This window comes from Leguminivora glycinivorella, chromosome 11 (assembly GCF_023078275.1).
Source record: "Leguminivora glycinivorella isolate SPB_JAAS2020 chromosome 11, LegGlyc_1.1, whole genome shotgun sequence".
In the NCBI taxonomy this organism is placed as follows: Eukaryota; Metazoa; Arthropoda; class Insecta; order Lepidoptera; family Tortricidae; genus Leguminivora; species Leguminivora glycinivorella.
The window spans coordinates 21,977,165-22,005,163 of record NC_062981.1 but is presented as its reverse complement, the minus strand read 5'-3'; the positions used below and the strand labels follow the sequence as shown (position 1 = coordinate 22,005,163).

The window sequence follows — 27,999 nt, the reverse complement described above, 5'->3', positions numbered from 1 at the left end:
GAATAATAACAAAACACAATCATCGACCCTTCATACTTCAGTTTATACTCTAAATTTTGGTTGTAACAAAAGCTTCCTCTTACTTTAATTTTTTTGGATGGATTAAAAATTGTGCACCACCAGTTTACCATAATTCGTTAGCAATGGCCTTAGATAAGCAGCAGATATTGAATGATTTAGGAAATGTTATGAATCAACTTCAAAGTGCAGATTGGTGAGTTCATTACTTATCGATAGTGTTAGTGACGTTAGATACTATTTCGTAGAAAGGTCGGCCACATCCAATATTCATTTATACGTCCATTTTCTTAATCCCCTTATCCAATAATTATCTTGGTTCTGTGTAAGGGTCCATTTAGACGGTACGAGAACTCGCATACGAGTTTTATTACATTGCGGTACTTGATGGCTGTGCAAATTGTATGTAACCTCTACTGCCCGCAATGTAACTAAAATCGCATGCCAGTTCGCACGCCGTCTAAATCAGGCCTAATGCATGTTGGATCAAAAATTTGACAGGTGGAATACCACCCCATGGCATTTCAACAAATATTGGTATTTTATTTCAGTGGTTGCATGGGAAAATTATTCAACCAAGGTCAAGGTCAAGGGCAAAGACAATGCATGCCATCTCAGGGGTACGGAGGTTGCTGCCGCCGGGGCTACGGGCATCCGTGCTGTGGGGAGCCCTACACCATGGGTGAAGGTATGCCGGCTCATGGCAGGCCTTGTATGAGCTACTGCAATGCCCCGAAACTTTACGCCGATGGCTATAATTTCTTGAACCAAAGTGTAATGCAGCCTGTCATCAAGGAGGTGTATGAAGACCTGAAAAGTCTGAATTCGGGCAATACTGTCTCAAATAATCCCCTTGGAGCCAAGATGGGTCTCACACCGGGTGTCCCGACACTTCCTGCTGATGGTTCGTATGATATCGTCACTACTTTGAAAACATCTCGTATCTCACACTGCTTCTCAAAGTTAAAACGCAGTAACTCTATATGCATTCCATACATACTTATTACATTCTTTTCGTCATTAGTAGAAGATATATTTTTTTTTTTCAAAGTAGTGACGATATGTTACAGATGCTTTCGCTAACTTATTACGCAATAAGACACTTTTCTTTACATAGAACTTAACACTATCCTGAATTTTCCTTTATTTTTGTTGGTGAAAAAATTCTTTAAATATTTAAATGAAGACCCCCATCACAAAACTTTCTTTTCAGTACAGATGGTGTTTTTTTTACGCACTAGTGCGAGAAGTGGTTCATTATATGCCAGGGTGAAACTTCGGATGGCCATCTGTACTGAAAAACGTCGTACGATACTCGTGCGAAAAGGAAATTCATAACTCGTGTCGATTTAAAACACTCCCTTCGGTCGTGTTTTAATTTATTGCCACTCGTTTCGAACTTCCTTTTTTACGCACTTGTATCGTAATGTTCTATTTCATCATACATAAAATGATTATGTCCTTTGTATTGGTTTTATAATTTTGCCATCTATTGCAGGTAATATGATGCAAAACCCACAGATGGCAAATATGAATGCAAATTCTGGAGGTCAAGGTAGGGCTCGAGGTCACCCAATGATGCAGCATATGCAAAATTATCAAATGTCTGGTGGTCAAATGGCAGGGGGACATCAAATGGCAGGTGGTCATCAAATGGCAGGGGGTCATGAAATGACAGGTCAAATGACAGGAGGTCAAATGGCGGGGGGTCAACAAATGGTCGGGGATCAGCAAATGTCCGGGGGCCAGCAAATGCCCGGAAACTCACAGGGCTTGGCAAATTTCAATAAAATGTTCCCTGGAATAACGCAAGGTGAAGGAGGCGGTCTGAGTTTTAATCCGATGGAGATTGCAATGCAAATGAATCCGGCATTAGCCAAACAACAACCCGGCATGAACGCGCAAAGTGCAATGCCAGGTACAGGTGGCGAAATGAACCAGGCAGCCAATGCTATGCAGCCTGGGATGAATGCTACCGGAATGAACTTTGCCCAGGGCCAAGCAGCGCAAAGCTACCAAGCACAATCAAACCTTCCCAATCAGGCAATGCCAAACCAACAACATCAAAATATGGCTGCAGCTGGTGGTCAACAAGCACAGCAAGTTTACGCCACACAAAATCAGCTGCCTCCCAATTTCCCACCTCAGGGTATGAATCAAAATGCACACATGGGAGGAATGAATGCCAATCAAGGAGGCCAAAGAGGTAACTACGGTCAGCATACACAAGGCATCACCAAATTTAAGGAAATGTTCCCGGGCGTTATGGATGGCGATGTCAACTTTGACCCCATGGAAATTGCTATCCAAATGAATCCAGCTAATAAACAAGCGGCTGCTATGAGTTCTATGCAAAAACTCATGTCTGCCAAGCCTCTTGAGCCTAACTCTGCTGTTATGAAACCAGTCATGGCCGGTATGAATGCGGTGAATGCCAACTTAGCTCAAAACCAAGCTGCGCCAGGCTCTCAAGCTCAACCAGACCAAGCAGCTGGTCAAGTACCACCAGAACAACAACAGCCAGTAGCCCAGCAACAATATACTACAAATCAAGTACCAGCAAACCAGCAACAGTACTCGACCAATCAAGTACCGCCAAACCAACAGTATGCTGCTAATCCAGCCTCTACCAGCCAACCGAACCAATTGCAACCTCCACAACAAGTATACACCGCTTATACAGATAACCAAGGTAACCAACAAGTGCCTCAGCAAGAAACTCAACAGAATTATCAAGAACCGCCAGCACCGATGTCTCAAGGATATCCCAACCAGGTGCCCGGGGGCAGAGTATATGAAAGAGAACCTATATTCCCTGCTGAAACTTCAGGATATAATACATATAATACATTGGGGCAGCCAATAGAACTGTTACCGGCGCGGAAATACCACATGCCGGAACCAAATTTACCACAAACCTTGTCGCCTCAAAAAGTTTCATCGCGATTAAGAGTGAATAACAACGTCAAATCGACTATTAGTAAGACCTCTCTCTATGCAAAGCAAGCTGGGCAAAGAACTCCAAGCAGGGCTCAGTTGCAGCAAGTCTACAACCAGTATAAGGGATCGCAATCATACACTAATCAGAACATTCCGACTAGGGATCCTAGAGGTCAGACGACATCTGACGGCCGGCTGGCAGGCGCGGGTGCTCCAGCGACGGGGAGGAGCCAGATACCCGTGGAGAGAGTAGGAGGAGATACGGTTGCGAACAATCAAGTCGTTAATGAGCCTGTGAAAGGTCATGTCGTTGGTCAAGTTGGAGACGTCTCTAATAAACCAGCTCCAGTTCCTGGCAATGTTGATTTGGTAAATATAAATTTACTATTAGTTGCAATTCTTGTAAATTAAACTTACACTTAATATTCTAAAATGTGTCGTATCGTTAGACGGCTGGCTTAGGCACGCCAAAGACAGTCTTAAAAATTCATAATCATGCAACCTGTCAGTTCAATCTGAAAATTCTGTCCGTTTGAACTGACAGTTGCATACAAATCTTTTTTAAGATTATGAATTTTTAAGACTGTCTGTGGCGTGGCTTACTTATGCAGACACAGTAGCTTTTATACATTTTCAAAGAACATCTTTTTGGTATTTTGTACGTATGTTTCTAGTACAATAAGAAAATTTTCATCTGAAATTCCGATCAAAAATCATCCTCACTGTAGCATAAGGACGCTTTAAACATGGAATACCATATTAAGCACAATAATTTTGCCCTGTGCATAACAGAGATAATAATTTGATGAAACGTTGTAATTTTCAGACACCAACTAAAAGCGGCAACGTAAGGAACGGGCTCCAAGACATGGTGTACACTGCGTATCCCCATTCTACTGCCTGGTCGTTCCATGGGCGTAGTGACCAGGTTCCTGTGCAGAGATACCGTTTAAGAGCTTAAATTTTCACACCAGAGGATCTACAAACTACTCATTCTATCATCCAAAGCAGATATCGAAGTTTCGGATATCATCTTTACTTTCTGTAGATCCTCGAATTTCAGTGCGCGTCTTGTGAAGTTATTGTTGAAGTGAAGTGGTGAACTGGTGGACAGTTCTAGTCGTATTTATTTTGTGAAAATTGTGGACTGAAAATATAAAAAATATCGCATCGTTTAAATGATAAAACTTAAAAAATAAAGTAATTGTGGTCGTATGTGTTCGTTTTTATTTAATCTTAAAGCCTGACCAGAAAAGACTACTGTCGGACTAGGAGGGCGCTGTTAATTTTGATGTACCAGTAAGGGCCACTTGCACCGACGAAATTGGAGGGTTAACCCACCATTTTATATGGAATTTGACAGTTGACAGCCCACTAACCCTGAGCACAGTATAATAAAGAGTGTTATGGTTGTGATTGGTGCAAGTGGGCCTTAGAAGAAATAGTTTTAATAAATTCTCTTAACATGGCGCGTAGTCATACTTATTTCTGGTCAGGCTTTAAAATTAGGTACTAGGGATTTGTAACACATTTTTCATATCTAGTGTTGGTGTAATTAATATTAAAAACTTCTTTATGATAATTAATTATATCGTATTATGATATCATATTATCACTGATATCGCATAGTATAATAGATTTTGTCTCCTAAATGACATGGCGAAAACGTACATTAAATGAACGGAGTGAAGTATTCTAAAATGGAATCGTAAACGTAGTGATATAGCCTGTCAACAAAATTTTGGCAGTAGCAATGTACATCAAACTAAAGTATGGTATCCCTATGAAACGAACAAAAACCAGCAATGTACGTCGAACAGCCACAGATATTTTTTTTTCAAGGGGCTTCCTCCTTCCTTACGAATTAGATAATATATTAAAAAGGGACGGATATGTGCTAGTCATTTCTCTTTTTGGTAGGTTGGAGATTTCCACAGATAAGATACAAATGACACGCGAATTTCCACCGATTTTCAAAACTATTAGTGTTGCTAGCCCGCGATTTTTCAAATTTGCCGCCTTGACAAGATTTGGTTGACGCTCTATAGTTTGAAACATGTTTGAAAGTTCAGTTTTGAATTAATCAATCAATTATATGTAAAAAAAATCTACCTTGAGAGTCAAAACTTAAATTCCTACTACGCTTAGAATTGTATTTATGAATACTTCGCTACTATCACGATTCAATAAACGCCCTCGAAATAAAGCCTCGTTCCAAAATGGTGATGTGAAAGTAATAATTCGGAGGTTCAGAACATTTCAATTTGATTTCAATGCAATACTCATACATCTTTGCTCATACAGAACAAAATGTGACTCGATTCATTGCGTTCGATTCGCCTCGGCGAAATCATATTTAGCGGTTGTATGCACAATACCTATACTACTTATTATTTGCTACCTTTACAAATGCTGGGGATATGTTCCTGCTTAAAAATGTCTCATTTAAACCTGAATTAATTTGCCATTCATTATAAGATAAGATTCAAAGAATAAGTTAAGTGGTATTCTTTGGTTAAGGATTTTTCATATCGATACAAAGTTACAATCGATTTAGTAATTGTTCACATTTTGAAGCATAGAAAGACATCAACACCCCATCACTATCCGAGTTTGACATTTGCTCGTGCGTGTTTGTAGATTCGCGAATTACTAGAGATTTCGATTTTCTGAAAGTGATTGAGACGTGAATTTGGCGTGATCACCTGTTAAATACCACGTTTGAAGTGTTTTTAATAATCGAGATTATTTTAGTAACTTAAAAAAGTAGAAACATGTCTCTTTTCGGGTCTTTGATGGGGGATGTGGAAGACGATCCTTTTTTCGGGTAAGTTGACAATTTTGTTACAAAAATTTTCCACTATTTGCGAATTTAAATTGCGGTTGATTTGCTGCTTATAATAAATTTAAGTCGAGGAAAGGTCGAGGACTATAACCACGTAACGGTTACTGATTGAATGTGAAGTTTTTTTGTGCCTTATTCCATATAGGCTGACGTGACATACGTTTTTTTTGTGTCAGGGATGAAGCAATCTTTATGAAAGTATGATATGAAAACAACAAATAAAGAAGTAAGACCATATTAAAATGTATTTTTTTTTAAATAGGTATTCCCTTTGTCTAACTCTTCTGAATCTAACCATTGTCTCATCTCAAGTAATTATTTTTATGATTTTTCGCCTACACCCATGGCATACACTGTCTGTATTCTATCTATCTTTTATTGTAGTGATTGCAAAATTTGATGAAATCAATTCATAAATTTATACTAGAGTTAGCTTTTGGAGCCTTTTGTAATACAATACTGCCGTTAGGAAAGTTTAAAAGCGCTATCTCAAACAAAAACCCATAGCTAACTTATACTTAAGTAGGTATCTATAACTGACAGTTCGATTTTCAAAATCATTTGGTTTTGAGATAGTACCACTCGGCTTAGCAGGGCAGAATAAATGGTCAAAATAGATTTTGGAATACATATAAAAAAAATGTACACCAGTGCATTTCTTGAAGCTACAAGTTACAATTTACAAGCGGTAGTCAATGTCTAATAATGACAAGTTGAAAGAGACTTCCACTTGTAACTTTCAGTTTTGAAAAATAGGCCACAGGACTGAGTTTGCAGTTTTACAAATGTGTGAAAATGAGAGCAGCTATTCAGCTGATGAGCCTATGTCACACAGTGTCTCATGATTTATAGTTAGCAAAGTCATATCACTATCTTATTATTTAAAAGCCACTTGATTTTAAACACATTCACTGAGGGAGCAGTAACAACACTCTCCGGTAAATGGTTTCAAGCCGCTACAACACGATTGGATAGGGAATGATATGCAGCTTTAGTAGTAGTAGGAGTGCAAATCAGTTGTAGGCTGTGACCTCGGGTCGGGCTCGGGATCGTGAAAGTTTAAGACGATACAGGATTCTCTATACAAACACACCACAGGCAAAAGATCGGCCTGAGTGGAGAGCACTGCAACGTACAGCGACTTATAGTGGTCACGACCCTCAGTCATGAGGTTTCGACGAAGAAGAAGAAGAGATACAAACACTCGACTATTTCCTCCCTGGTTTTTTAAGATAGAGCAATGATTTTTTCAACACAGATTATTATTATTTTATCTGTGTCGGACCGTTTTGATTTTTTTGATATTTTTATTTTTAAAGTCGCTAGAAGCAGTAGAAGCCAATCAAAACTTTCTAAAAACGGCCTTTTCCGTTATGGCGCAAAAACAAGTGTGATACTCAAGATTGGTAACAATTAGCCAAAAAAACTAAATAGTTTGACACAGATTATTTCATTGTTATTCAGATTCTTAAATTTCGATCCGATTGATTAAGGAGGAAACAGTATGGAATGAAACCTCTTTTTAAAGAATTTTCTCAATATCTTTTATAAAATTCCCAAATTGAAAGGGGTCTCCTTTTCATTTTATCATTTTCGCTCCAGTAGTGTCTTAAATCAATACAACACTCTGTTCTAGCTCCCACATGCGCCACATGCGTCAAATGAACAACATGATGAACTCGCTGTTCTCCGACCCGTTCGGCATGCTGGGCGGGCCGCTGTCGCTCATGCCGCGCTCCAACATGGGCATGGGCATGGCTGGCATGAGCATGATGCCCTTCATGCCGCAGATGCCGCAGATGAACAGACTCTTCACTGGTAAGTTGATAATACTTATTATTATATTATATTATTTGATACACTAGCAGCTGATAGCTGATGCGTGTATATCACTGCACTTGTTTTTAAGTTACTGTTTATATTTTAGTTTTAAATGTTTATCAAGTCTGTTTTTGAAACTGTTCACTGAAGGAGCACTTATCACTGTTTCTGGTAGTTTATTCCACTCGCGTACGACACGGTTTGATAGGAAGTGCTTCCTAGAATTGCTTGTACTGGGAACGCGAGTAATTTTCAAGCTGTGGCCTCTAAGACGATGATTCTTACTCATAACAAACAGGTCCTTAAATTCAGGTAAGTCATAATAGTCATGTATGATCTTGAATGTTTCGATGAGGTCACCATGCTGGCTCCTTTGCTCCAGGCTTGTCAAACCAAGGCTGACAAGCCTTTGATTGTAGGGCTTATTACGTAGTCCATAAACCATCTTGGTTGACCTGCGTTGCACCTTTTCAAGTAAAGTAATATCCTTCTGATAGTATGGGCTCTAAATCTGGTCTTCTAGCATTTATTTATTTATTTAATCTTTATTATTCTACAAACAAGATTTTCTTTTCTTTATATGACCCCTTTGTAAAAGCCTCCTCCAGCTGTTTCCATTTTACTATATCTCTTATCTTACCATGTTTTTCCATTCCTTGATAGTGGATGTCCTCTCTTTCTTGAGCCCTCTGGCCCTTTCCACTTGGTAACCTTTCCTGTCCACCTGTCATCATTTAGCCTTGCCACGTGACCCGCCCATCTCCATTTCATACTCTGAGCATTGAGCTTCTGACATTAATGTTAGCTATTTCCTACATACCCTGAACATGTGCTATTTATTATTTACTATCTGTGTGATCCTGTAATTGGCTTTCTGAATCATATCTTGTTGTATGTTGTTGTTGTTGTTGTATGTCCTAAGGCACCCCATAGGTGCATAGGGCCTCCACAAGATCCTTCCACGCCTTTCTATCTTGAGCCACCGCCTTGGCCTCGTTCCAGCTCAGTCCATATTCCCTCAGCTCGCTCAGGCTCATATCTTGTTGTATACTGCAAGTTTAATAGCTCAAATAGCTAGTTCTCCATAACATAAATAAATATGCGCAAAGAGGATCGAGTATATAGAGAACTAGCTTTTACCCGCGGCTTCGCCCGCGTAATAAAAGTATTCATTAAGATTTTCATTTGGATCCGTAGGGACCGTAGGTTTCTCTGTAGGTATATTTATCTGCGATTATTTCGATTGCACATAATACTTTTGCTTGCAATGATTGTAGAAATATTACACATCGACCACAGCGTAGGTAATTCTATATACGCTGGGGAAACCTTTATAAACATCCCACATAGCCCGTATTTCGACACTATGATCGGTGGGTAAAAAGTACTTTTTTCTATTATCCCTTACAATTTTTTACATTTTGCTTATACTTATCGCAAACGTAATCTTCAAGCAAGCAAACAACGATCGTCTTAGAGCACATTGATTGTAAGAGACCGCCGACCGATTATCCGTATCCCGCTAAAGGTGCGTTTAAACGGCGCGTGTTAGCACGATCTTACGCGAGCCGAGCCGTCCGTGTAGATGCGGCTCGGCTCAATACGAACGCGAGCCTGTGCGTTTACACGGCGCGAGGTAGCACGATCATACGCGAGTCGAGCCGTCCGTGTAGATACGAACGCAAGCCTATTATATTGTTGCGATTTTTGTCACCGAGATGTTTTGGGTTCCATATTGATGGTTCCTCTTCATATAATTGGGCGGTTCTCAGGGATGACGTTCGGTGCCTGATTTCGGTGCTGATTTTTATTTACTACTTTATTGATATGTCAGTCAATTTACTAAAATCTAGCCTAAATATAAAAATTTTGGTGGTGAAGGCCTCCATTAAAACCTTATAGTTTGTAAGAAATCTGACATCTTAAAATCACCGAAATTATGTATGGGCACTGTAATCAATTTGCCCCACCGAATTCAATTTTTTACACATTATTCTACATTTCAACTTAATATATAACTTATTATTCAATTTATTGATATTTTTCATTTTAATTCGATGACAGGTCATGTAAAAAGGCTCATAATCGCGCAATTTTATTAAATTTAACATGGTAATATGCTAGTCATTATCGAGTAGAGAATTTTGTACCCATAGAGTGAGAAAAATAGTTCTTTGTTTTTACAAGGTATATCCTACTATTTTAAGTACTAAATTTTAGAAAATAATGGACATTTAATCACTTTACAACGTGGCAATCGAAGTCGGTGGTCAGTTTTTTTGATATCGGTGGTCAAAAAATCCACCGAAACCACGGAAATCAACTCCACTGATATCAAATTTTATAGCTTTTTTGGAGATAACTGCAATAGCATGCATGATACAGAGGAGATGTCATAATGACGTAATAACATACTTTCAAGGATTAATTAGTACCTTACATAACGACAAATGGACCTAAACTGTGGGAGTAAATTGATCCACCGAATCTTAAAAAACATATGGGACCAAACCCAGTGAACGACTGAGAAACCTTCAAAAAGTCCCCTTTATAAAACGGTACTTCATCTCCTCTACACTGAATCGTTAAAACATAGCTAAAATTAACTATATTTGTACTACTACGTCCCTGATCTACTAATTTGTAAGAGTACTGTCATGTTTAAAAAATTACACCGAAATCAGTCACTAGCCCGGGACACATGGTAAATTTATCTTTACTCGATGAGTTTAGCTAACATATCTTATACTTTTAAACGAGCAATTCTTGTATATTTATTTATTTATTTATATATTTATTTATTTACACTGACGATCTCGGAAACCGCTCTAACGATTTCGCAGAAATTTGTTATGTGGGGGTTTTTGGGGGTGAAAAATCGGTCTAACTTATCCTTAGGTCCCGGAAAACGCGAATTTTCGAGTTTTCATGCGTTTTTCTTCGCGCGCCATCTCGTGTGCAGTAGTTGTACTGTTAAGACAGAATTCTTTCGGTCGATGTAAGTACAATTTATTGCAAACACTAGATGGCGACACAGGTCAAGGCTAAAACGAACAGAAAATACACTATTTGAGTTTTTGTGGCGAAATGCGCGCCATCTCGTGTGGAGTAGTTGTGTTGTTAAGGCTGAGAATTCTTTCGCTCGATGTAGGTACTATTCATTTTTGAACTAGATGGCGACACATGTCAAGGATACGAAACAGAATCGAGCGAAGCTCGGATGCCCAGATATTATTTTTATACAGAAAATATGATAGGTTAACTAATACCTTATAAGTGAATATCTATAACAACTGCGATCAACAACTCCATTTTGAGTTATGATTTTTTGTTTTCCAAATTCTGAGTGCGGGACACGCCCACCGACGGTCATTTTTCGCATTTAATATTTTATTACTCATATCATACAAACAATAAATATATAATGTTAAGGTGTATCAAATAGAACAGAGGCTAAAGATTATGCCTGATTTAATTCAGATTTTTAGAACAGTCCGTTCTGACGTTTTTTGCCTCGGACACGTAAAAACGCGCCTCCTGAGAAATGCCCAATTCAATAAAGCTTTGAATCATATCATTGCTCCACTCCATAATTCGAACACATAAAAACGCCGATAAAGAACTTAAAACTTCGACTCTCGTCCCGTCGTCGCGCGCGCTTTGTACCATCTGTTTAGACGGCGCGTATTGACACGAGCCGAGCCGAAGATGGCGCGCGCGCCTTTGATCCGTGTCGAAAAAACCGACAAGTGATGGATCGCGCGAACTTTGCCGAGCCGAGCCGAGCCGCGCCGAGCGTAGCTGTTTAAACGGCGCGTGGCGCGCCGGATCACGAGCCGAGCTAGGCTCGGCTCGCGTTATCGCGCGCCGTTTAAACGCACCTTAACGATACCCATATTATCCGTATCCGTATCCGTATCGCTATCGCTATCGCTATCGCTATCGCTATCGCTATCGCTATCGCTATCCCTATCGCTATCCCTATCGCTATCCCTATCGCTATCCCTATCGCTTTCCCTATCGCTATCCCTATCGCTTTCCCTATCGCTATCCCTATCGCTATCCCTATCGCTATCCCTATCCCTATCCCTATCCCTATCCCTAACCCTATCCCTATCCCTATCCCTATCCCTTATCAAGATGTTTAATGATATAACACTTTAAGTACCTACTTACTATGAGCACTTACCTGCCGATCTGAGAAATGAGCCATGTGACGAAGCATTTAAGCGCAAACTGAGAAACTTTTTGTTAGATAACCCCATGTACTCTGTAAATGAGTACATGGATTTGTAATTTTAATGACCGACGATATAATTATACCTATATTTCTCTGTTATATAATATTTTCTTGCTTCGTGATACTTTCATGATATTGTAACTTAATTTATTAATTTTATTTAGCTTGGCATGTGTATTTTCTTTCTTTGTAAATGACAATCCTCATTTGGGAGACACAATTATTTTTATTTGGAATTTATTATGTAATTTTTGACGATCATGATGAGAAGATAAACATAATTTTGACATGTAGCAAATTTATAGTGTAATTTTTATCATGAAATAAAGAAATCTAATCTAATATAATCTAAGTTCTCGCGCTTTGTACACATATTTAAAGTCACATACAGGTCGAACGCGATTAATTAACATTATTTTTACCTTTTTTCCCAACGTTTCGGCCAGGTTGCACTGGCCGTGGTCGCGGAAGACTGACGTCCCAGCAAAATGTCACCGGAGATGTAAACAACACAAAACTACCCGATATTAATTTATATAAATGTTCGGGGTAGACAAATAAATATAATCTACCCGCTTTTAGTTAATGTTTATTTCCCACCATGTTTATTTTAAAGGTAAAAATAATGTTAATTAATCGCGTTCGACCTGTATGTGACTTTAAATATATGTTTAATGATTTCTTATCAAGTGCTAAAATATAAAGTTTCATGGTTTTATCATTTAAAATTAAGAAATCCCATACAAACTTTCAACCTCTTTTTCAACCCCTTCATCCCTTTTTTTCGAAATAAAAAGTAGCCTATGTTCTGTCTCAGGGTCTAAAGATTGTCTGTTCCAAATTTCATCAAAATCGGTTGCGTGGTTTAAGCGGGAAAGCGTAACAGACAGACAGACAGACAGACAGACAGACAGACAGACAGACAGACAGACAGACAGACAGAGTTACTTTCGCATTTATAATATTAGTATGGATGGATTAGTATGGATATGGATTATGTCAAAGTAAAAAGTGTAGTCACAGTTCATAGACTGCCATCTCATCTCTCGACACAAGATTGAAACTTGAAGCTAAATTTCGTCAATTTTATTTTGTCAACTTATTCGGAATTGATCAAGGATCACTTAAAATTTTGTCAATCTTACCTGTCCCTTATCGTGTTTTTAATATTGTTTGCGGTTAGCGCGATAGTTACTCATGAAATAAAACTATGAAAACGGATTATAACGCATATAATGAATTTGTAATACATCCCAACGTTTCGAACTCTTTACAGCGTCTGGCCAACGGGTGACTGATGAAAATTACAATGTGCAAAAACTACCCACATACAAGAAAAATTAAATAAATAATATAGTCTTTTATGACTAGTTTACACAACCAGATCATAGAGCTAGTATAGTTATTGTGTTTTTGTCAACAGCTGACCTAGACGGGCCAATGACTACCGGCAGTTCCTTCAGTAGCAGCACTGTCGTCATGTCTTCCGGTGGACCCAACGGAAAACCTCAGGTACATATTATTCATTTACTTCATCATATTGATGCTTAAAAATCAATATTGTCTATAACTAACATGTGAGTTTAATGTTAGTTAGACAATATTGATTATAAGTGTCAATATGGGAATTGAGAGGTGAAAGCACAGGTATAGGAAGGAGGTCAGACATGCTGGGCGATTTGTACTGAATACAGCTGTCGCAATTTCTTGAACCCACGGGGGCGCTTCGGAAAGTGCCAGCGACAGGGTTGAGTGGAGGAAAGGAAAGGCCTTTGCATCAAAATCCAGCGGTGTGTATGTCACGAAAGTTATTCTAGAAAACTAATAAAAAACGTAAGTGCATGATCGTAGAAAAAGTATTGTATGTAATGGTGTTTGAATGAGTCAAAAAATACTCGTGGCGTCTTTAATAGCAATTTTCGGCTTCGCCTCAAATCCACCCACGCCACTCGCCTTTTTCGACCTTTACGCCGGTTATTATTAAAATAATAACGCAGTTATGATCATATTATTAGAGTCGTGTTTAGACATTTATGCTCGTATAACTGTGTAGATATTTAGCGCGACTGTACGTAAAATTTCGTCAAGGCGCGGAAACCTGCCCTGCTATAATATAATAGCTGTATGACTTTGAACAAATTACAACTTTTCAAAATATTGTACGGCTTGGAAGCCTTGTCACGTGCCGCACTTTTGAACTTTAGAAACAGATGCCTGAATTGAAGAGTAATTGTTTCTTCTGTAACTTAGGTCCTTGGTTTATGAATCTTTTAGAAATTAAATCATCGATGCAATCAGGCGTTGCTTTGCGGAAATCCATGTTGATCAAAATCAAGAAGATTATTTTGCTAATCCGTGAATAGATAACGTGCTAGTCAATCACTGCTGGCCCCGTAGCCGAATGGCATTTCTCCGACGCGAAACGAAAACGAAACGCCGCGAAAGCTAGTCTGGCTCTGTCGCGCCAATACACACGAGCGATAGGGATAGATATCTACTAGCGTTTCGTTTCGTGAGCGTTTGTGCTATTCGGCTTCGCACCCTGACCCGTTATAGGTGTTCAAAACTGTTCAAGTTTCCCTTGGCAATTACGGTGTTAAAAGAAAACGAAATTGTGATATGTAATGTAACGAAATTTCGATGATATCGGCAGGCTCGAACAAAAAACTTCTAAAATCATATCATAAGTATCATAACCCACAATCTTTTTTTCTGGTAGTGGTATACAATGCAGATTTAAGACCCGCAAAAACTAAGCACTAGGCATGAATTATGTACTTGTTAATGGGTGTTGTCATACGTGCGGCTAACTGGGGTCACGGCCGGTCGGCGGGCGTTTTGCCAGCCTCGTGATAATATGAGCATAAATTAAATATAACAAGATCATACCATCCCATACATTAAAACGCGACCGCCTACGAACGCGCTTACACTCCACCACACATAGATGGCGCCACAAAAAATGCCTTGTTGCCACCGATTATTTGTAGATTAGCATTAAGTGTCAATTCCGAGCCGTAAATCTATGTCAAAAGTGACACTTAACGCCATCTACAAGTATAATCGAAAGCTACAAGATATTTTTTTGTGGCGCCATCTATGTGTGGTGGAGTGTAAGCGCGGTCTTAGGCGGTCGCATTTTAATGTATGGGATGGTATGATCTTGTTATATTTAATTTATGATATGAGTCTGAATCTGATGATAAATGCGATATGATTATCAATTATGTTGGTATGGTACAGTCTAGGTACTACAAAAAGATGTATCCACTTTTCCACTTCATTGCATTGTAATAAGGTGAAAAAATGGATACATTTTTTCATAGAGGAATAAGTAAGGGAAGAGTAACTCATACATCAAATGCGGGTTATTTGTATAGGCATAGTTAAGTGACATCTAGCGACAATCACGCGTCAACTAGCGTAAATTATCAGTACTGCTACTTGTCAATAGATGTCGCGACGGACGAAAAGTCTAATGCTCACCAATTTTTAGCTAATATTACAATAGTATTAATCAGTATTCTGTTTTTAATTCCTTCTGCTTGTAATATAAGTTGTAAACTGTTCTTTTTGGCAAATCAGACACAGTTGCCACCTATTATCGAGTTAGTGGTACTGATAATTCACGCTATTTGACGCGTGATTAGGGTTGCAAAAAAACGGTATTTTTTCTGGCTTGAAAAAAAAAAACATGAAAAAAACCGTGAAAAAAAAACAGTTTTTTTTCTGGAGTATGTTTTTTTTCTAATGTACGAAATCTCAAAATGTGCAAAGCAGTTAATACTTTTATACGGTTTTTTAGACTTAATGTTAACTATTAAACGAATTTAATCGAATAACTTAAATTTCTGGTCTTATAAAAGTAACATTTACGAATTATGTAGTTGTTAGTTATCACTATTTACTGTTGGCAACACCACCGCCTCTCCACGCTGCACGCCGCATCGGGGATTCCCCAATAAACGTTTGTATACTGAATGTTAATCGAATTAAAATGTATGTTATTGTTGTTGAAACAGGTTACAACTCACGAAAAACCGTTATTGTCGAATTATTTGTTCATCTGAAAACAGAGGGACAGACAGAAACACGAGTGATCCTATAAGGGTTCCGGTTTTCCTCTTTGAGGTACGGAACCCTAAAAAACCATATCTAGAAAAAAAACCATGGTGCTCGGTTTTTTTAATTTCATGTTTTTTTTTCATAATTCAGAAAAAAAAACATTTGTTTTTTTTCTATTTGCAACCCTACGCGATTGTCGCTAGATGTCACTTAACTATGCCTATACAAATAACCCGCATTTACTGATGTATGGAGTTACAACTCTCCTCCTCTACGATCTCTTTGTGGTCGATTGTACACAGTTCTTTATGGGTATTGTCTTAAAAAGGACATTAGGGATCATCCATAAATTACGTCACACTAAAAAACATGACTTTTGACCCCTCCCCCCCTCCTTGTCACAGCTGGTCACATTTGTTAGACTCCCCCCTCCCTAGTGTGACGTCACATATTTTGCAAATTTATACGTAGAAATTATTGAATGAATACAGCGGTTTGAAATCAATCTTATTTCTATTTATGTACTTCAATTATTCTTCACCACACCAGAAGGTAAAGGCTCTCTTGATAGGTACTTCAAAAACGAATGACAATGTTTTATTTTATTTAAAAGAGTGCCAAGTATTTTCATAGAAATTTTAACTTGAGCTGGCTGTGGCTTGTAGAATAAATGTTTGAATGATAATTTTGATTCTTAAATTTAAAAAAATATAAATCAAACTAAATTGTTTCATGTTTTGCAGTTAATATTTACCACGTGTTGGTGTATGTATGTGACAAATTGATTTAACCTACGTGCCTTGTACACACCGAAACGCTCAAGATTCCACATTCTGAATCGGTCGACATAACAATTGGTATCTTATATTTAATTTTATAACCAGATGCAAAGCCGAAAACAGGTGATAGTCTAGGCCATTTAGAACATTTTTAGCTATATGTACATGGCTTAGACAAATTTATTTTATGGTATACGATAGACATTTTACAACACGAAATAAAACCAAAACAATTACCTGCAGTAACAAGAGTACGCTTATCGATTTAGTTTGAAATTTTGGAAACTCCAAAATTTCAAACTAAATTACTGAGAAGTTTAAAAAAAACGACGAATCAAGTTTTGTCCAAGACATTTATAGCTAAAGAATGCTCTAAATGGCCTAGACTATCGCCTAATTTCGGCTTTTCATCCGGTTACCGAACATCCTGTATTTGTATATGTTTATGAGGTTTTCATAAAGTAACAGTTTAAAGTTCGTGTTTTAACCCTTAGATTATGATAGATTTTGAAATGTGACGTCACGAAATTTAGGACACCTCCCTCCCCCTTGTCACACATTGTCACACTTCGTCGACCCCCTCCCTCCCCCCTAATGTGTGACGTAATTAATGGATGATCCCTTACCTGTTTTGGTGAAGGGTTAAGAAATTCGCCTCCCTTTCTTCCTGTTGTTGGTGTCTTTATCAGTCTGTCACTGCCATTTTGAAACACATAATTGCTAAGGGCACTGAAAATAGATTGTTGATAAATGCTTAGTAGTCAGAATGTTAATATTTTTCTACACCGTGTTTTTTTTGTTTTCCGTTAAATTCGACACGCAGTTAAGTTCATCATCAGGAACCACCCTGTATATTGCTTTTTGTTAAATTCGAAAAAATTTTTTTCCTTGCCATCCATACTAATATTATAAATGGGAAAGTGTGTGTGTCTGTTTGTTTGTCCGGCCTTCACGGCAAAACGGAGTGACGAATTGACGTGATTTTTTAAGAGGGCTTTCATGTGAAAAATAGTGAAATCGCAACCGAGCGCTTAATCATACCGTGTGTGGTATCAAATTAAAGAGCTTTCCGAGTAGTTTACAAATATATAACATATTATAGGACTTTTTTACTTGGTCTAACACAATATGAGAAAATGTCCAGAAGTGGCAATAATTGTGACGGGGAAGGCTCGTTTTCAAAAAATTGCCAAAAATATATAATAGAAATTTATAATCACTAAAGCATAAGAGCAATTTAAGTAAACGTTGTAGATTAATTTTTTACGAAAATAACTCCGATGTGATGTAGATTTACAAAGAAATTGTCACTTAATTTTAGGTAATTTCTGAAAAAAATTGAATTCGTCTTAGCCTTGTTTACTCTTTTTAAAAACCTTATAATAAAAATGTAGTCTGAGAAGTTTGTAGAACAGGATACACGTATTATAAATTTACCAGTTTCAGTATTCCAAATTGTCCAAATTTTACAAATAAGATCGACTAATCCAGCCCTATACGCGGGTTTTCCTAAACGTGCATCAGAGAAAAATTCGTAATTAATTTAGTAAGTTTTCTAAAATCCAGTCTTATAAGTATCAAGATAATAAGATGCTCTAATTGAAACTTGAATTAAATATATCTATTAGATAACGGAAAGTGTAGTATTTCACCGACTAAAACTATCAATTTTACATTATTTTGACGTTTTTCTCGAAAGCAGCCTTAAGTGAAGATAGTTGAAGGTATGGAGAGTGACATAGGCTACTTTTTGTCTCTTTCTTACCCCCCACTTCCCTAAAATGAGGGCTGGAAGTATGTATGGAGTATCCCGCAATGTTTGAATTTAACGCGAGCGAAGCCGCGGGCGAAAGCTAGTACATAATAAATGGATTAATTAGTGTGAGAGGACCTTAATCATAACATTAAAATAATTGTCAAGTGTTTGACGGCACATGTCAAAACAAATAACATTAGGAAGTGGTAAGGGATGCCACACACGTGTTCAGTATTTTTTTTTTTGTAATAATTCGATGACCGTTAGAGTTAAGACGCTAGTTTCTTAGAGAAATTGATTGTATTTTAACTGAATAATCTTCCCTTGAAATTAACGGAATTCAATAAAAACACGGTGTATAATAATTGCTACTATAATAAAAAAGAAGTCTAGGCACTCGATCTAATCAATTGAACCTTGTTAATTATTATCATAGTGCTAGCGAGCAAATTTTAACCGAGATAAAATGATTCGCAATATACCTACTTAGTCAAAGGTCCCACTATGCCCTTACCATCAACGATGATATTTGCTTGTATTTTTGTACAAATACCCATCTAAAGCGTCTTTATATCAAGCGACAAAGTGGAGATTTTTTTCGCAAACGACACAAATTAAGTATTTTTGGTGGAATCGACACTGCGTCTTGGATTCGGTACTAACTAAAACTAAACTTTGACTTCAGGTGTTCAGCTCGACAAGCAGCACAAAGATTGGGCCCAATGGCATTAAGGAGACTCGCAAGACTTTACAGGACTCCCGTACCGGCACTAAGAAGATGTCTATTGGTATGTTTTTATTATATACCATTTCTATAACAGACTATATACAAGGTGCTCGCGAGGAATCCGCATAACTTGAACCACGCGTTTCTGAGGTCAAACAAAAGAAAAAATGTTATATGAATTTGAACATTTTTCGCCAAAAAAAGATTTTTTTTGTGTTTTTATTTTTTACTTTTTTGGACGTATTTTCACATAAAAAGTAAGTTTTATCCATAAAGTTGGCAATTAAAATGAGTTTCTTAATTTCTTTTTCTAAAAACTAAATTTTTTTGAAGTTTTTCTTGTCACATTTTGACATCTATCAATGACGACTGTGAGACTATGCTCCACAATTGCGCATCAGCGCTTTTAAGAAGACCTTTTGTACTGATTAACAATACGGAAATGTTTTTTTTTAAATTGGCAATATCTCTGAAACTAGACGAAATCTAGAAAAGTTTATATGACATTTTAGTCTTCAAATGTGACCAAATTAAAAATGAGCAATTCTTTTTTTTGCCATTTTTTTTATTTTGATTGTTTTACGGAATTTTAGGTCAATTGTACTCAGATCACGAGTATTCAATCTCACTGGGGGATAAAAAGTGTCCCAGAATTCCCATACATTTTTGTTACTCTCCTCTTTTGTTACCCCACACAACATGTACGGAAAATGGTAACAAAATAAGAAAAAATCGTATGGGACAATTTTTCGACTACTAGGCTTGAGAAAGCTGATGATTCTGAGTAGAAATAGCATAATTTTTTTCAAAAATATCACATTTCATAAAAGTGGCAAAAAAAAGAAATGCTCAAATACGCTGTTTAAGTTATTTGGGTCCCTCGCGAGCACCTTGTATAGAGTTTGAGCTCGAAAAACTTTAAAAAAACCTTTCTCTTTTTATCGTACCATATGAGATATGATGCAAAACTTAGAGTAGGGGGCGCTTCTATACACTGAGAGAAAATACAACCAGTTTTCATGTTCGTTCAACAAGTTTTTTGGTTAAAATAGCGTCTACGTGCTCTTTGGTTCAAACAACAAGCTACTTGTCATTTGAATCGGCAATATATTAGAATCAACAAGTCGATTTTATAAAAACAACCTGACACATATTGTTTTAAACATACGTTTGGCTGATTCAAACGGATAAACCGCAACAAGTCGAACTTGTTAAATTCACAATGCAAATTACTCTCAGTGTAGGTTAGGCTTGCTTCTCTAACGCACTTGTAAATTCGCATTTGCGACGGGGCAGTAACACATCGATCGTGTCGCGCCTTCTGTAAACGATTTGCACCAAAAGTCATCGTGAGATCTTTTGAAAAACTGTATAAGGCATCTGGCATAGTATTTGTAAGTTATTTATGTATGTTTAAGTTCGTAAGATTTATTATTTATTTAATCAAAAAGTAACACAGCATTACAGTTTACACCAAGGCACTGTGAAACTACAAAAATACAAAACAAGACTTACAAAAAAAAATACAAAAGACATACAAAAAATAAACAAATTAAACATTCGATTTGGGCGACGACGTAACAGCGTGGCTCCGTTGCGTCGTCTGATGTATGATAGTGAGGCAGAACATTGCCATAATACATCTTAAGGGTAATATTGTTGGATTGGGTATGTGAAATATGGTTCTAAAGGCAATTTCAGTACATATCAGCAGCGGCTGGTCCATAGAAGCCGATTCCCACCGGCTTGCCTAATAGTACATTGTGCAACAATAGTCCTGCGGCGCTGGCTATATTTTGGGCCCTAAGTTAAAAAAATATTAAAGTCGATTTTGTTTTCGTTTATAAATACATTGATAACATATAAATTTAACATTTCGTTTTGGGTCACATTCCTAGGGTGCTTTTTTAGTAATTTGGTAATTTGTGGTTATAATTTTTAATTTGACCTAATGTGGTAAAAAAAATATTCGAGAGAAAAAATGTAACTGTATTGCATTTAGAATGATATTTTTAGCGTGTATACGTAGTTTGGGTCAATTTACTCGAGTGCTATATGACAATTTGTCATACCTAGCGAAACAGACACAAAAAAATATTCATGTTAAAAAAAATAAGAAACGTCGCATTGCCTCCTTTAAATATATCAATAAACTGAAATTGTGTTTTCCTACTCCAGTGCTTGATAAAATTTGCGATAATTTAGCAAAAATAGGTTTTTACCATTCCAAAAAAATATTAAAGTTACTAGAGTTCTTATCTTATTAACTAAAAAGACAAGATAAATAAGATACGTGAATTTGGGTAAGTTTAATAGAATGCTTCGAAAAATAATACGGTATTAATATTTGCGTTCGATCAAGTCAAGCGAGTGCAGTGACGCGGGTAGTGTAGGTATTATGATACCGACCGCGCGGCCGTGGCGCGGCAGCGGGGAAGGGCAATGACCTCTCTCGACATTCGACAAACCGCACGTTGTGTACAAAACGCCAAAATTTATTTCAACTGTGCGCATCACGCTATTTAATGCTAAGCCTGAAAGGGTTGTATTTGATAAGACTACTAGAGTAACAATTTTAACTTAATATACCTATTTTTCACATGCGTCAGTAAATAATTTAATTTATAAATAATAAATTTAGTATACATCGTGGAATCTACTACTACTACTGCCAAATAAAATAATGAGATTTATCATCTAAGTACTTTAGACTTATATTTAAGCGTGTCACTCACTATGCAGGTAGCTGAGCGCTTATCTTTCAATATGAATCCACATACATAAAATATATATAATTCAATGAGCTAACACACGCGCCGCCGATTATTCATATTTTATTTTGAAGTACATGTGGGGATCGACGTTGGTACGAGATCATATTATATCGTAAAATGGTGAGGAATTTATATGTAGAAAATATAGGATTATAAAGCAAAATACAGGATGTACTTTTTATAACCGGCAATATTTAACGTGGTGAAGTCATATAACTGATATCGAATACAAAACACTAAACGCCCAATGGACTTGCCTCGCGTGACGTCACCTAGTGTTTTTAGGGTTCCGTAAAAACACTACGTGACGTCACGCGAGGCAAGTCCATTGGGCGTTTAGTGTTTTGTATTCGATATCAGTTATATGACTTCACCACGTTAAATATTGCCGGTTATAAAAAGTACTAGGAACCCTTATAGTTTCGCCATGTCTGTCTGTCCGTCCGTCCGTCCGTCCGTCCGTCCGTCCGTCCGTCCGTCCGTCCGCGGATAATCTCAGTAACCGTAAGCACTAGAAAGCTGAAATTTGGTACCAATATGTATATCAATCACGCCAACAAAGTGCAAAAATAAAAAATGGAAAAAAATGTTTTGTTAGGGTACCTCCCCCTACATGTAAAGTGGGGGCTGATATTTTTTTTCATTCCAACCCCAACGTGTGATATATTGTTGGATAGGTATTTAAAAATGAATAAGGGTTTACTAAGATCGTTTTTTGATAATATTAATATTTTCGGAAATAATCGCTCCTAAAGGAAAAAAAAGTGCGTCCCCCCCCTCTAACTTTTGAACTATATGTTTAAAAAATATGAAAAAAAAAATTTTATAAAGACTTTCTAGGAAAATTGTTTTGAACTTGATAGGTTCAGTAGTTTTTGAGAAAAATACGAAAAACTACGGAACCCTACACTGAGCGTGGCCCGACACGCTCTTGGCCGGTTTTTTAGATAAAAATTAAACGAAATCTTTCCTCAAATTACTATTAAGCCAATCTTATCCTATCCTACCTGTCGTTTAAACAAAGATGAAATAAAATAACTTAATTCTTTGCATGTTAATTTGGTTAAATATAACTTATATATTTTCTTTAAGAATATCATATACTTTTAAATGAGCAATTCTTGTATATTCATTTATTTATCAATTCTATATTCTATTCTATTTTTATATATAATATAAAGCTGCAACCCGACTGATATTTTTCCAAAAATAGCCAGGAGATTTTGCAGGTGGCAGTATTTGGTGTGGCTGTGGTAGTATAGAGGTTGATCTTGCGACCCCGGAAAAATCCGACCGTCGGTCTACCGGTTCCGGGTAAAAAAATGTTGAACGGTCTGGCCAAACGGCAGGAGATAACCGGGGGGTGCTCGACCAAAATGTCATAGAGGACCCTGGGCAGTTTTTGACGCCGCCATTTTTTTTTTTTCAAAATGGCCGACTTTTTTTGAAGATTTTTCAAGTTTGTCGTAGAGTGCTCAAATTTTTGTTGTAGAATCTCCAAGAGGCCTTGATTGGAATGAAATAAAAAAAATTGAAAAATACTACAAATGTGAGAAAACTGGCCACTTTTGTTTTGTATGGCAACTTTTAAACGGTAAGAGATAGCCGGGGCTGCTCGACCAAATGTCATACAGGGTTTTAAGTAGAAAAAAGTTTCATTAAAAAAATCAATATGGCTGACTTTTTTTTTTTTTGAAAAATTTCAAAATGGTCCTAGCGCGCTGAGATTTGTCACACGGGTGGACGGCCACCCGAAGATTAGCTTCGCTGATATTTGTTATGTAGGGGTTCTCGGGGTTGGAAAATCGATCTAGCGTAGCCTTAGGTCCCGGAAAACGGCGAATTATGGAGTTTTAATGAGTTTTTCTTTCGCGTTAGTAAACGTTAAATATGGTCGTTAATTTCGCCCCGCGCACATCGGCTGCGCTTAGCTCAGTCGTACGAGGTCGGTCTAATGTTCGCAGACAGATTGCAGGTGTCAGGGTTTCGAATCCCGGCCAGAAATTAAGTTTTAATTTTTTGTTTTGTTTTTTTTTGTTCATGTATTTATAAGTTTTTTTTCTAAAGACGTGATATAATAAAATAGAACCGAGCGAAGCTCGGTCGTCCAGATGTTTTAGGATATTATTTATTGATTGGCTGCAAGAAATGCCTAGGAGTATTGGCCGAACGGTAATTAACAAAAATTACACAGTCAAAAGGTTAATTGTCATTAACCATTAAAAATTTATGAACGCCAATTGTCATTAAAGTTAATGTATTTCGAAAAATAACAAACAAATTATCATCGTAATTAAAGAAATCGTCACGGTGAGTTCGTGGGTGAGCAGTATCCAAGATAGAGCTGACACTGAGCTGACACTGGCTCGGCTGTACCTAGTAGAACTCAGGTTTGGTACAATATAGAGATTATATAAAGACACGCTGTTTTGGTACGACTCATCATGATAAGCGCTTGGGAAAGTAGTACCTAAGCTTTAGCTCATGCTGAACCCTGAGTCCTGTTAGCGTAGCCAGCGTTTTTTTGGGTATCTCTTTATGATATCACTGCATGATTTGTTTTGTTGATTTTTACGCTGGGTGACGTTTGCTCTTAACGCGGTTGTACAAAATGGCCGAGGCGATGCCAGTCACGGACGTCTGAAAACTGTCACGACTTCGAAACTAGTCTCCAAAGTACTATATAAAAAGTTTTCACAAAACAACAGTTAAAGCTTTTGAAATGGTTGATACTGTAGGTATCTCGAAAATAATAGATACATCATTTCCTTATTGAGGAATTATACTATGAAATAATAAAATCATCCCCTATCAAAAATAAACACGCCAGTGTTAAAGCCTGTTAAAGGTCCCCATCGTTTTGAACTATGATTTTAATATATATCCATAATTTTAAACAGGCCTATCACAGCTCTCGTTAAATATTACTTAGATACGAGAGACTAATACGATTGGTCGGCCGAAGGCAAGACAACTCATTGTGATTCGCTGAGACGCTGCTGCAAAAGAATACAAATAGATAAACCTTTTCATTAAACTTAACTATCTTATAATTTAATCTGGGGGCACGCCAGTACCCCCGCCAAGTCGAGCACGAAGCCAACACTGCCGTACCATCCTTTACTGGAACCATTTCGCCGCATTTTCAGGCCCCTATTTGAGAACCTCTGGATAAGACCGGAACGCAGAAATTTTCGTCGTCTAGTAAGCTATAATAACATACTTAAAACTCAAAATTGCAAGTCTGTATGTCGCAACACGGGTGGATAGCCGCCCCAAGATTAGTATACAAAAAGAAAATTTCTAAAAATTCAAAATGGCTGCCTTTGAACGCCAATTGAAATTTGTATGGAGGTTTTTTTAATCGCCATAGCTCCGTAACGGTAGGAAAAAGGTTAAAGTGCTTGAACTAATGTTGTACAGTTATCTTAGGTCCATCGAATGGCATTTACAAAATTTCAAAATGGCCGACTTTGAATTATTTTTTTTTATCTTCGGTCCGAGCGCGGTAAAATTTGGCACGTGGTAAAAACGGGGGCCAAAAATAGGAATGAGAATTTTTTTTTTGGAAAAGTCAAAAACGGCGGCGAGAGGGGACAAAGTCAAATTTCCCAAAATCAAAGTCGGTCATTTTGAAATTGTGTAGTTCAAGCTTTTTTGACCTTTTTCCTACCGTTACGGAGATATGGTTATTAAAAAAATCTTCCATACAAATTTCAATTTGCCCACAAAGGCCGCCATTTGAAATTTTTCAATAATATTCTTTTTGAATACTAATCCGTCGGCCGTCCACTCGTGTGCCAAATCTCAGCGCGCTAGGACCATTTTGAAATTTAAAAAAAAGTCGGCCATTTTGAATTTTTTTTAATACAACTTTTTTCTACTCCGAGATATGTATGACATTTGGTCGAGCACCCCCGGCTATCTCTTACGATTTAAAAGTTGCCATACAAAACAAAAGTAGCCAGTTTTCTCACATTTGTCGCATTTTTCAATTTTTTTTTATTTCATTCTAATCAAGGCTGCTTGGAGATTCTACGACCAAAATTAGAGTGCTCTACGACAAACTTGAAAAATCGTCTAAAAAAGACGGTCATTTTGAAAAAAAAAATGGCAGCGTCAAAAACAACCCAGGGTCCTCTATGACATTTGGTCGAACACCCCTTGGCTATTTCCCGCCGTTTGGTCAGGCCGTCCAACATTTTTTTACCTGGAACAGGTAGACCGACGGTCGGATTCTTACAGGGTTGCAGGACAAACCTCTATACGGCCACACCAAACACTGCCACCGGCGGAACCTCCTTCTGGCTGTTTTTTGAAAAATGTCAGTCGTGTTGCAGCTTTATATTACACTAGCTTTTGCACGCGGCGTCGCTCGCGTTAGAAAGAGACAAAAAGTAGCCTATGTCACTCTCCATCCTTTCAACTATCTCCACTTTAAAAAATCACGTCAATTCGTCGCTCCGTTTTTCCGTGAAAGACGGAGAAACAAACAGACATACTTTCGCATTTATAATATTAGTATGGATAGATAAATGTAAGTAAAAAAAATACATACGTATTTTGATTACCATTTTTCTAAGGTAGGGTTAAATTCGAAACCAATTGAGGTAATGTCGAAAATCTGTAAAAAGGATACTAATGCCATATAATGAGAATAATTACAATAATAGCTACCGCAGTCTCACCACCTGTGTTTGCACACACGCGCGCGCACAGAGACACACGCGGCGGGGGACTTTGTTTTATAAGGTGTACAGATATATTATGCCGCCGTGCGCTTCGTGTCCATTATAAATGAAAATTAAGGAAAATATAGGAAATAATATTCAAGTTACAATTTATTGTTTTTGGGTTTTGTATCCATTTGCATCCATAAATATTTCCCGTCATAAAAATTACACCCTGTATTGTGGAACTAAAAACTGAAATCAATAGTTACAATAATATAATCACGGTGTATGAATAGGAGCGCCGGATCGAATTAGGTACTTCAATATCGGGACAAAAGGTTCTGGAGTTTCGAGGATTTCGTAGGGAAATGTAAAATAATAGTGCATTAGGGTAATTCCGAAAGTCGTCTAATTACGAAAGTCACATAAAAATCACCATTATTTCCATCATATCAAGATTCCCTCTTCGGAATTACCAGAGCATTTTTGTCATTCGGAATTACCCTAATGCACCATAATAAAAATTTACGATAGTTTAGCTAGTTTACTTCGTTTATTTTAGATAGTAGACCTTTACGTGTTTTCGACATTTATAATTGGTCTGTTTTCGTTACTAATGTAATAAAGTTCTTAAGGTTACCTACTATGTATAAGTTTTAATTGGGAAGACTTACAAAAAAATCGGGAGAATCCCGCCAAAGCCCGACCCTCTGGCAATCTTAAATTATGTATGACTGCGCACGAGAAGTAGGTACCTACGCCTCGTGTCACAGCGCGGCGTCGCGCCAGCGGCATGCGCCAACCTGATTGGCTATCGGTTGCGCGCCACACAGCGCAAAAATTTAAAATACTACTCTATTGCGTTGCGTTTTATTCTGCCAAATATTGAAAACCCATGGATGAAAGTGACCCAAATTAAAAATGATGACTTGATATCATTTTATAATAATATAGACGTCAACTTATTAACATGAAATTTTTTTTCAGGCTTTGACAGGGTTTTTATTAAAAAAAAAATTTTTTTTATATATAAGCAATGGATAAAATGTGACACACTTTAAGAAAATATATATATAATAATGTCCTGAATGGTATAAGACTTCACTTACCAACTCTAATATTTTGTTAGGTGTTTTAGGGCCAATATTAGACATTTTTAAAATATCATTAAACCCATGGATGAAAATGACCCAAAATGCATATGTACATCGGCAACCACGTTGTTTTTATATAGATACAAATAATTTCTTCTCGAATATTTCTTTGACTGAACACTGCTTAAAAATAGAAATACCTAAATTTCGAGCTAAGCAGGTACCTAGGACGACCCAAAATATTATTTTTATATTTGATCAATAGTC

General features: G+C 37.3%; 2 protein-coding genes across 4 annotated transcripts in view; both read left to right on the top strand.

The window, feature by feature from the left end:
- The first annotated feature begins 32 nt into the window (after nucleotides 1-32).
- LOC125231176 (ataxin-2 homolog) lies at nucleotides 33-4,173 on the top strand. Of its 2 annotated transcripts, none has more exons than XM_048136539.1 (4): nucleotides 33-214; nucleotides 570-922; nucleotides 1,517-3,327; nucleotides 3,785-4,173. In XM_048136539.1, the coding sequence occupies exons 1-4, from the start codon at nucleotides 144-146 to the stop codon at nucleotides 3,917-3,919; spliced, it is 2,370 nt and encodes a 789-aa protein (XP_047992496.1). In that variant the 5' UTR covers nucleotides 33-143; the 3' UTR covers nucleotides 3,920-4,173. The 2 variants fall into 2 exon arrangements, with proteins under 2 accessions (XP_047992496.1, XP_047992497.1); XM_048136540.1 differs by having other exon boundaries at nucleotides 35-214; nucleotides 570-706.
- Nucleotides 4,174-5,579: 1,406 nt separating this feature from the next.
- The window catches only part of LOC125231192 (myeloid leukemia factor), a 32,644-nt gene continuing 10,224 nt past the window's right edge, over nucleotides 5,580-27,999 (top strand). For both annotated transcript variants that reach the window (XM_048136564.1, XM_048136562.1), the window contains exons 1-4: nucleotides 5,580-5,785; nucleotides 7,440-7,621; nucleotides 13,288-13,376; nucleotides 19,150-19,252. In XM_048136564.1, the coding sequence (XP_047992521.1) occupies nucleotides 5,733-5,785; nucleotides 7,440-7,621; nucleotides 13,288-13,376; nucleotides 19,150-19,252 (427 nt within the window). In that variant the 5' untranslated portion in view covers nucleotides 5,580-5,732. The remainder of the gene's footprint in view (nucleotides 5,786-7,439; nucleotides 7,622-13,287; nucleotides 13,377-19,149; nucleotides 19,253-27,999) is intronic.